Below are 10,924 nucleotides of genomic sequence, written 5' to 3'. Positions count from 1 at the left end.
GCCCCGCCCAGAGCCTGTGGGGGCGCGCCGGGGCGCGGGGCCGCGCCGGGCGGCGGCGGGAACGAGGACGGCGACCCGGGGAGCGTGCGCGCGGTGACGTGCCGGGCGCCATGTTGGGGAGCTGATTGTGGGCGCTCGGGAGGTGCTCCGTCGCTCTCTCGCCCCTCTCGCCGCCAGTGCCACCGTCGCCTCCGTGTGTGTGTGTGTGTGCGCGCGTGTGTGCGGGTGGGTGTGTGCGTGGGTGTGTGGGTGTGGGTGTCTGAGGGCGCGAGTGTGCGGCCGAGTGTGCGCGCGTGTGTGTGTGCGTGAGAGAGAGGGGGCCGGGACGGCGCGAGTGTGCGCGCGTGTGCCTGCGTGTGTGCGGCCTGCGTGGGGGCGCGCGTGTGAAGGCGGCGGGGGGGCGGCGGCGTTCCGGGCCCGGGGACTCGGGACACCGCGGAGGGAGGCGGCGGCGGCGGCGGGGGCGGCGGCGAGGGACGCGGGCCACCATGGACATGGAGAGGCTGCAGGAGGCGCTCAAAGGTGGGGGCCGGGGGAGGGGGCTCTCGGCGCCGACCCCTCCCCTCCCCGGGCCCCGGGGGCAGCCCCGCCCGCCCGGGGCTTTGTGTCGGGAGCCGTAGGGGCTGGGGGGCAGGGGAGGCTGGACCTGTCCCTCCCCTCCCCCCGAAGCCCGGGATGGGGGGAGGAGGAAGACAGGAAAAAAGGGGCAGCGGAGCCGCCCCCCGCCCTCCACTTGTTGACCTCGGTGTAGACGGGCGGCTGTGAACTTTTGGGACGGCTCTGCACCTGGAGAGTTCTCCCCTGCTCGGTCCGGCCCGGGCGGTGTCACAGGATCCTGGGCTGCTCGCGTTCCAAGCCGCAGCCTGTAAATTCGGGTTGCTAGGGAGAGGGGGAGGGCCCCCGCTCCGGGCCGGCCGGGCCGGAGAGAAGCCCCCAGGTGGGGTGGCCCCGGGACTTGTCGCTTCTTTTGAATGACAGTGGGAGGAACTTGGGGAAAAGTTTGTGATTAGAAGGGGGAGGGGGGTGGGGAGGGGGAGCCCGGCATCGTCCCTCGTGATGGGGGGGGCAGAGGGACAAAAACACGGCGCGATCTTAACTTTTCTTTTTCTCTTTCAATCCCCGGCCCAGATTTTGAGAAGAGGGGGAAAAAGGAAGTCTGCCCAGTGCTGGATCAGTTTCTTTCCCACGTAGCCAAAACGGGGGAGACGATGTGAGTTCAAGCATTTTATTTTAATGGATAAAAAGGAATAGAGGTCGAACATGATTCTTGAGTTAGGGTTAGAGGATTAAAAACCAAGCATTCAGGAAGTTAAACACTTATATTCACTTACTTTATTCCAGCTTTTGAAAGGGTTGTTTACCCGGGAAGCTTATCTGAGTTTCATAATTGGTTTTAGGTGTCTTTTGCAATGTTTCTAATTCTTAATTCTAGGAGCCGATGGTTCCCTATATCATGTCCCATTTATTTTGGGTTAGACTGATAGAACGTCTTGGCCTGGTGGGCCCAAGGACTTGCCTGGGAGTCAAGGAAAAACTTGGTGTAAATATGACTACTTTTGGTACCTCTGGGTTGTGAGGTCCTGAGCCTGAAACTGAAGGTGTCCGTGCCCCAGGCAGCTTCCTTTGGATTGTCAGTTGCGCCTTGCTGGGGCTTCCTTTCCAGAATAGGGGAAGAGTTTCTGCTTTAGGAGTTTCCCACAACTGATGGTTAAATCAGAAGTCCTGAAACAAAAATCCTGTTAAATCTGCATCAGTGAAAAGAAAAAAATGCACCGAAATTCATTTGGCCACATTTCTTCTAATTTTGTGGTTCTGATTCTGTCTTTCGAGGATACCATTTTCTTCAAAGTAGTGTCCAGCCTAGTGTGATTTTGTAGATGGGTGAAGCCCCATTTCTGTTTATTTTTTTTTTGTTGGGTTGGGGGAAGAGACAAGTATCTTATTAGTGCCATTTGCTCCTCTTTCATGTGCCCTAGAAACTTTTTAGGATAATTGAGTTTTTATACTTAGCATTTTATTGGACACTTGGCCTGAAAGTCACCTTCATCTTAAGTTGGAGGATGTTTTTATCAGTACCATGTGTAAGTGTTGGTGTGTGACACAAAGACTTGTTTTTGTGCCCTACCTAGGGTTAATCTCTGGAAAGCTGAGCTACATTAATGACTTCCTTGTTGCCTCACTTTTTGGCAGGAAGGGGAAAGATTTCTTTGGGTGCTATGCTAGGGAATAAGCTCTCTTTCTGGCTCCTTCCTCAACTCTTGATTTGAGGCTTAGTACAAGATTATAAGCTTCAGCAAGTGATGGGTTCTTACTTTTATCAAATTCTGATTTCATAAAGGATTTGTTTGTACTTGTATGCTGTATTGTTAACAAGTTTGGTCTCAAAGAGAAAGCAAACAAACAAACCCTAACGCTTAAATTAATGGATATGTTTTAAAAGGTTAACCTTTCTAGTATTCTGCTGAAAATGTACCAATGAGCTGAAAGGTGACTGTCATTTTCCATTTTTAAATAATGTACCTTGAGAAAAATATTTGCCTTAAATGCTAATGTTGGCCTCTGTGTGCACTGTAATTTTGAGAAAAAATGAAAAGTAAATATACAGTAACTGGATCATTTTTGCTCTTTTAGTTGCAGACAAGCCTAAAACTTAGTAAAGTTTTGTTTGCTTAAGTACATTGGTTTCTAAAATATCACTATACAGGCTCACATTTTTAATCCTCATAATTGACTGACCACTTAAGCCAAACCTCTTTATCTTAGCAGAACATTCAAAGAAAAGCAGTGGAATGGTCCATGGTCCCAAAACTTCTGAAAATTTCCAATAGATAATTACTACTAATTTCATCTGTGAGTAAATATATAGAGAGACCAATAAACTTAATCCAAATGATAGATGGTGTTATACCTAATTTTTGAATTTTTAAATATGGTAAAGAGGCCAGTAGGCAGTTCTTTGAAAATTACTTTATTGACTCACCAGTTGAATATGCCTAGCTACTTGGAAGTTATTTCTTATCCCTATTGGGGAATTTAAATGAATTTATTTATTGCAATAAATATTTGTGAAATATTAACATCTGGAGTTAAAATGATCAGTATTTAAAAATTATTCATTCCGAGATTTTGGAACACATTTTGTCATCTTGCCACACAACCAAGACATCTTTATGCTTTTCGCTTAGTATTAATTTTTTTCCCAGAGTGGGTATGGATTAACTTTTGATAGTGAAAGAGAAACTAAAATATTTGTACACCTGTGATTGTTCAGTTTTGTCAGGTTTTTGGTTCTGCAGCTGGGGAAAGAAAAATGGACGAATAGCAATTCAGTTTTTGAATGTAGTTTGTGAAAATGTCAAACTTTTGATCATTGGTATTTTCTCTAAGATATAATAAGAAAGAAGATGCAGGATGAAATAAAAATAAGACATTAGTAAAAAAGCTTATGAATGAAATTTGGAAATGATTAACTTACCCATAACTTTTAAAGGTCACTTTTTATTGTAATTGACATTTTTGTTGTGCTTTAGTATTTTGCAGTTTGCTTTACCTATATTGTCTTACTTGATCCTCAAAATAATCCTGTGAATTTTCCCATTTTACAAATCATCAAAGTCTTGGAAGTTAAGTGCCTGCTATGTGCCAGGCCCTATGTTAAGTACTGGGGATACATAAAGGGCAAAAGACAGTCCCTTCACTCTAGGACTCACAAATGTGGGAGACGACAAGCAAGCAAAATATGTTCAAATAACTTGTATACAAGATAAATAGATAATTAAAAGAGGGAAGATTACTTCAATAGAAGTTTAGAAAGGCTTCCTATGGAAGATGGGATTTTAATTGGGACTTGAGGGAAGCTGGGGAATCAAGTATAAAATGAGGAGCATTTCCGACATGGGGGACAGCCAGAGAAGATGGTGGATCTTTTTTATGATAAAGCCAGGAAACCAGTGTTACTCAAAGAATCTGTGTCAGGGAGTAAGGTGTGAGAAGACTGAAAAGGCAGGAGGGGACTAGGTTATGAAGGACTTTGAAGGCCAAACATAGTCTTTTATATTTGGTTCTGGAGGCCGTAGGGAGCCACTGGAGTTTATTGAGTTAGGGACATGACATGGTTGGACCTACACTTTAGAAAAATCAGTTTGGTGGCTGAATGAATGGAGGATGGATTGGAGTGGGGAGAGACTTGAGGCAGGCAGACTCGCCCCTCTTTCTCTCCCCCCCCCCCCATTGAAGTAGTCTAGGTGTGAGTGATGAAGGCCTATGCCAGGATGGTGTCAGTGTCAGAGTAGAGAAGTTCACAAAACAAATCCCCTTAATAAAAGTATTTGTTCTGTAAAACATGGACTCAATCAGAAGGCCACAGGTTTGCCACCACTGGTATACAGAATAAAGGGAGAAGAGAAGATGGCTTAGAGCAGGACCCTGTGGGACAATTACTGTTACAGGGCAAGGTCCACCTGGATGAGGATCCAGCAAAAGAGACTTAAGAAGGAGGGGTCAGATAGGTAGGAGAATCAGGGGAAGCTGTTGTCCCAAAAACCTAGAGAGAAAAGAGTGTCAAGGAAGAGAGAATGATCAGCAGTGTCAAAGGCTGAAGAGAGGTTGAGAATTAGAATAGAGAAGATGTCATTGGATTTGTAAATTAAGAGATCCTTGGTAACTTTGGAGAGAGCATTTTGTTGGAATAATGAAGTTAGAAGCTGGATTGTAAACGGTTAAGGAGAGAGTAAAAGGAGAGAAAGTGGAACCAGCTATTGTAGATTAGGCAGCCCTTTTTTTTTACACCCCCCCCCATTATTTATTTTTAGCATTTGAAAAAATTCCAATATTAAGTTCCAAACTCTACCTTCTGCCCCTCCTCCACCCATTGAGAAGGCAAGAAATGTGATATCAGTTATACATGTGAAATCATGCAAAACATTTCCCTATTAGCCATGTTTCAGAAAAAAAGAAAAAGTGAGAAAATTATACAGATCAGTCTGCCCTCAGACTCTTTGGAGGTAGATAGCATTTTTCAGAATTAGTCCTTTAGAACTGTCATGGATCATTATTGATCAGAAAAGCTAGTTGTTGATCATCATACAATAATAGCTGTTACTGTGTGCATCTATCTCCTGGTTCTGCTCACTTCTCTTTGCCCTCAGTTTATATTAGTCTTCACCCTCTTTTCTGAAACCACCCACTTGTCATTTCTTAAAGCACAGTAGTATTCTGCCACAATCTGTTCACTATTTCCACAATTGATGAACATCCCCTCAATTTCAGGTTCTTTGCCACCACAAAAAGTGCTGCTATTTTTTTTGTCTGTATAAATTCTTTTCCTTTTTCTTTGATCTCTCTTTAGGATACAGATGTAGTAGTGCTGTTCCTGGGTCACAGGGTATGCAGAGTTTTAATCCTTGGGGCATGGTTCCAAATTGTTCTCCAGAGTGGTTGGATCAGTTCACAGTTCCACCAGCAATATATTAATGTCCCATTTTTTCCACATCCTCTCCATCATTCATTATTTTCCTTTTGTTATGTTAGCCAGTCTGGTTGGTATGAGGTGGTATCTCAGACATTTTAATTTGCATTTCTCAAGTCAGTAGTAATTGAAATCATTTTTTCATATGACTATACATAACTTTGATTTAGTAGACAACCTTTTCAAAGAGGTTAGCCACGAAGGGTAGAAGAAATATAAATTACAGTTGGGGATATAGTAGGTTCATTAGAGGTTTTTTGAGGATGATGGAGACATGAGCGTGTTAGTAGGTGGTATGGAGAACTTGAAAATAAATCATTACATGGGTTGGGATGAAGGGGGCAATCTCTTGGAGGAGTTGGGATGGAATAATATTGCTTGAACAAGTAGAGTGGTTACGCTTGGTAAGGAGTGAGGCCATTTTTATAATATGATATGGGTAAAGGAGGAGATGGTAGCAGAAGGAAGGCATCTGAGTGATAGGAGATCAGGAAGAGGGAGCTCACTGCCAGTAGCCTCAGTTTTTTTCTGTATAAAATATGAAGCAGGGTTCTCAGGGAGAGGGAGTGGAGACGTGGGAGGTTTGAGGAAGGAGGAAAAAATTTAGAAGGGCTTCTGTGGGCCCGTGAGTTGTTAAGGCAGGTATAGAAGAATTGCTTAGTAGTAGTGAGGGCCCATGTAATGATGTATAATGTAAATTTATAGTGTAACCTTGTCAGAATGATTGTGTGATTTTTTTTTTCCACCTTAGTTCAGCAGCATGTGTGTAGGAACAAAGATGAAAGATGATGGGAGTCATCGAAGGCCAGGATTTAACTTGAGGATAACTCTTGCCCAAGTTCAAAGTGAAACTGTATGGGGCAGAATTCAAACCCTGGGGTATTTCTGATTCCCAGGTCCAACCTTCTTGTCTACTATGTCAGGTTGCTTCTCTGTCTTTATCGTTGTAGCATATTAGGATTCTCTTCCGGTATATTGAAAATGATTTCCAAGTTTGTCTCTAGGCAGGAGACCTCTATATATTATAGTTTGCTTGTGATTTCAGAAGAGGTACATTAATTATTCTGTGTTTCTTTGAAACATACCACTATATTAGTTGGTCTAGGTCAGTTTTTAAGAAACTTTCTATATAAGTGTTTCCGTATACTGGAATAGGGTAAACAGTTCTTTGATTTTTCCAACCCTGATACATTTCAATAAAGGTTACTCACATGGGGAAAAAAAACTTCCTCTCAAGAATAAGTTACTTATTCTTTTGAGATTAATTGTGAGGACTCCTGTGAATGATTGGTTTAGTGACTAGCAACATAGTAGTTCTTCAGTAAATATTGACTGTCTTAAATTGTAACAGTGCATTTTAAAAGTTCATTGAGACCAAAAATGAGACTAAATGCTGACCGGTGATGTTTGATGATATATACGTTCTTGTTACTCATTTAGAAATGTCATCATATAATTATGTATCTGCATAGCTATATATCTCCTTAATGTATTGAGATATTCTTGAGTGCAGGATTTTTTTCCCCATTTTGTATCTATCAAGGGCCAGTAATATTTTCATAGGGTCTTAAATATGCTTATTCATTGAATCAAAAGGAACACAGCAGTGTAATTTTAACACAGGAATTTAACCTGAGAGAATCTTGAATTGGAATTTAGGGGGAAAACATTGTCCAAGTTTCATTTTTTGAAAACTTATTACGAAAAAGACAGGAATAGGACAATATGGTCACCACCATGAATTTTTGCCTTAATTTTATTTACTTTGTACCCCTTTTATTAAGTGTATCTGGACTGGATTGTTGATGTGTTTCTTACTCTTTCCAATTTAATTTCTTGTTGTACATTTGAACAAGTATTTAATGGCATAGTCAATCTGGGAGGGGAAGATCCTCTGGGTTTCTGGCCAAAATTGAAACAATTGCTGTTTACATTCTGTGACCAAGTGGGTCTTTTTCCAGGACCTATTGTTGTGTAATCTATGAGAGCACTAAATTTGGGTTTAAGGCTGGTCCTTAAGAAAGAAATCTAACCCTGTAAACCCTGGTGGTTTTTTCAATGAAAATTCCTTTGGCCAATAATAGGTCCCAACTTAAAACCTTTTTTGGTCTTTGTTTGGGTTTTGATGGCTCTTAGTGTAAATAGCAATTGTTTCTGGTTTGTTTTGTTTTGACTAGATAAAAGGCCATTTTCTGGCTCATTTCTTACCTAGCCTTAATTACTGATTGGACCTTCCCTCAGTCAAACTGAGATCTGTTAAAGACCTTAGTTTAAAAGACGGAAGTCTCTCACTGCCTCCAGGGTTATCTCTAGTCATCCTAATCTACGTCTTGACACTGCACCCAAGATAGCTCAGGAGAATGTGAGGCTGGAGACTTTGTACAGTCCTCCTTCACTTAAATCCAATTCACTAGATATGTTTGGTATGGCTGTAGGTAAGCTTTTGTTTTCCTCATTAAAATATAAAATTGAGGGAAAGACTTTCATTTCTGTCTTTGTATACCAGGTGCCTAGTGGAGAACCTGGCATAGTGTAGGCACTTAAATATTTGTTGCTCAATTAATTCATATGTAGTACTGAAACAGATGGAGCACACTAAGGGTAGAGAAACGTGAGGACCTCTACTCTCAAAGAACCTCTGATGTACTATCTGAGTTTCTGTAGCCAGCTAACTTAAGTCTTAGTTGCATCATCTGTAAAAGGAGGGGGGCTGCCCAAGATGGTTTCTGAGGTCCCTTCCAGCATGAGATTTGAGAGCGTCACTTGTTTTATTACACTTAATATCAGCAAAGATTCAGGAATATAAAACTATAATTATAATCAAATCCCAGCTTTGTTTGCTTGTTACCTGTTGTGACCTTAGGAAAAGTCACTTAATGTCTCTAGGTCTTAATTTTCCTCATCTGAAAAATGAGGGTGGACCAGATAGTTTCCAGGGTCCTTTTTAGCTCTGAATCTTTAGAAAATTCCTTTAGCTCAAGGTTTCTTAAGCTTGTTTTGACAACTATTTCAGTATAATTAATTTCCTTCGAAATTCTTTGTATTTTTTTTGCATTTAAAAGCATCATTTTGAGAAAAGGAGTTGAGGAGCTTCATTAGGTTGCCAAAGGAATCTGTGACAAAAATGGTTAAAAAGCCTTACTTCTTTCAGATTAGCAGTAAAGCTCAATTACTTGTGTTTAAATGCCTTTATAAGCTTTTTTGTTTGTTTTTGTTTTGTTTTTTGCTTTTTGGAGGGGGGAAAGCCCAGCAGTTGTGGTTAAGCAACTTGCCCAAGGTCACACAGCTAGTAAGTATTAAGTGTCTGAAGCTAGATTTGAACTCAGGTCCTTCTGACTTCAGGGCTGGTGATTTATTCACTGCACCACCTAGCCACGCCTATATAAGCTTTAATGCAAATATGGCCTAAAAAAAAACTAGTGAAAAAATACTACACTTCATAGTAGAGAGAAAAATTTACTGTTTATTTTTGTTACATTTATTTGCTATATATGAATACTTTAAAATTTCTGAATTGGAATCTCTAGAATTAAGGCTAATATAGTCACCACTTACTTGTTCAAATCTTATCAGGTGTCCTGCCATATCTATGCTGAACTAATGTTTCATATAGTGCGGTTTTTTTTTCTAGTCAGACCCTCTTATTTGGAAACTTATTTTTGATATACAAGACTATGTACCTATACACATGTGTATATATCTGAGTCTCTGCTCTTCCCCCCATTACCCCATTCTTTTTGATTGTTCCAGGCTTGTTTCCTTTCAGTGTTATGGCCTCTTTTAAGTATTGTTTAGCATTTTCTCAGAAGTCCCATCCTCTGTCCTGCCTAGAGTGATTGCTTTAAAAATTGTAGGCTGTAATTGGTTAACCTGGTTCTTTAATTATCTGGGAACTTCCAGGTGGAAGTACTGATTTTGGAATCCTTCATGTCTACTTAGGTGTCTTCATTCCTCCTATTTTCTCTGTTCTCATGTTTACTTCCTGTTAAATCTCTCAAAATATTTTGGAGCTCAATTTGGAATTGTGCTATGCTTTTTTCATAGAAACCAGGCTTGAGACTCTGTATTACTTGCTTTGCTTGAAAATTCTGTTTCTCCATGACACTCACTGTCCCTAGACTCCCATATATATCTGTTACTCTCACATCTCTTGCTTTGGCACCAGTGACCGTAGATACTAGCCAGGATATGTCATAGGACCTATTAGACTGTGTTTTGTCTTAGTACATTTTGAGGGAAAAAAAGAAATTTTCTGGCAAAGTGTCATGAGGCAAGTAATTTGTATAAGCTTGTAAATGATTTATTTCTGCTTTCTGTCTAGGAAAAAGGTGTCTTTTATGTAATGGCATAATAGATAGATATGGATAGTCCCTCAGAAATGAAAGAAGCAGTCATTGCTAGATTTAGAATAATTGCTAGGAGTCAGTCTTTCCCCATAACCTTTCACCCAAGCTGAGTACTGCATTTCTACATAAATAGCAAAAACTTACTGTTTAATTCTTTACCATCAACTATTTATACACATTGTTTTTTAAGGTTTGCAAAGTGCTTTTGCATTATTTCATTTGGTCTTCAGAACATTTCTGAGATCAAGATCACAGATTGTGTCATCCTAGTTTTACAGATAAAAAACTGGTTAGGATGGTGAGAGATGACTTGCTTGAAGTGGTCCCCAAGGTAGAGTCTGGAGCAGTGTATGAGTGGCTCTTCCTCCATCTTCAGGCCAGTGTGTTTTTTTTGTTTTTGTCTTACCTTTCTCCCTTTGCCAGCCATATATTTTGTAAGGAGGGCGAACCTAGAAATTAGATTTTTCTATAGAAAGAAAAAGAAAACTAGGATAATTTTAACCAATATGAGGAGAATTTCATAGTTTACTTGATTTTATACTTTACACACTTTTGGAGACTCATCTTCTGGACAGTGATCAACTCCAAAACATATTTCATCTCCTTACTGTACCTATGGACCTGAAATGACCCTGAGAAGTAATACAGGACCCCAGTAACGTTGGACCACCGGATTGAACCCCTTCTGCCTCTTAACACCCCCATCTTTTCTGAATATCCATGTTGGGGTGGTTGGTATGGCCTGAAGGACCAACACAAAATGTGGAATACAACACACTTTTCTTTTTCAGAGTTTCAGTTAGCTAATAAATGCTGTACTTGGGTTTTGTATGGATTGCGCCTTGTAATGCTGCCATTGTAATTTATGCACATGGTTCCAGTGAGGAAGATAGCATGCCTTTTTGGTTTTACTGTGATTAAAATATTTAAGTGATGTTTTTCCCTTGGCAAAAGCCTGATGTGTACTATTTGGATCTTTACAAATTTATGTTTCAGTCCACAAATGTATAATAAATCCAGCTGTATTGTGTGCAGAGATGAAGTTTAGTTTTTGTTTTTATTCTTTGCCTCATTTAATTATGGCTAATCAGAATTGTTTCTCTACTTGTTT

The 10,924-nt window shown here is 40.7% G+C and overlaps 1 protein-coding gene across 1 annotated transcript in view; it reads left to right on the top strand.

Annotated features, from left to right (window-relative positions):
- The first annotated feature begins 379 nt into the window (after positions 1-379).
- PPP4R2 (protein phosphatase 4 regulatory subunit 2) overlaps positions 380-10,924 on the top strand; it is a 57,572-nt gene continuing 47,027 nt past the window's right edge. The window contains exons 1-2 of the mRNA XM_069084087.1: positions 380-522; positions 1,129-1,210. Of these exons, the coding sequence (XP_068940188.1) occupies positions 489-522; positions 1,129-1,210 (116 nt within the window). The 5' untranslated portion in view covers positions 380-488. The remainder of the gene's footprint in view (positions 523-1,128; positions 1,211-10,924) is intronic.

The sequence above is a fragment of the Petaurus breviceps genome, unplaced genomic scaffold, assembly GCF_028583685.1.
Source record: "Petaurus breviceps papuanus isolate PSGF00001 unplaced genomic scaffold, PetGlider_PUasm1.0 174, whole genome shotgun sequence".
NCBI classification, from domain to species: domain Eukaryota; kingdom Metazoa; phylum Chordata; class Mammalia; order Diprotodontia; family Petauridae; genus Petaurus; species Petaurus breviceps.
Note: the sequence above shows the minus strand (reverse complement) of the source record. Positions and strands in the feature narration are given on the sequence as shown.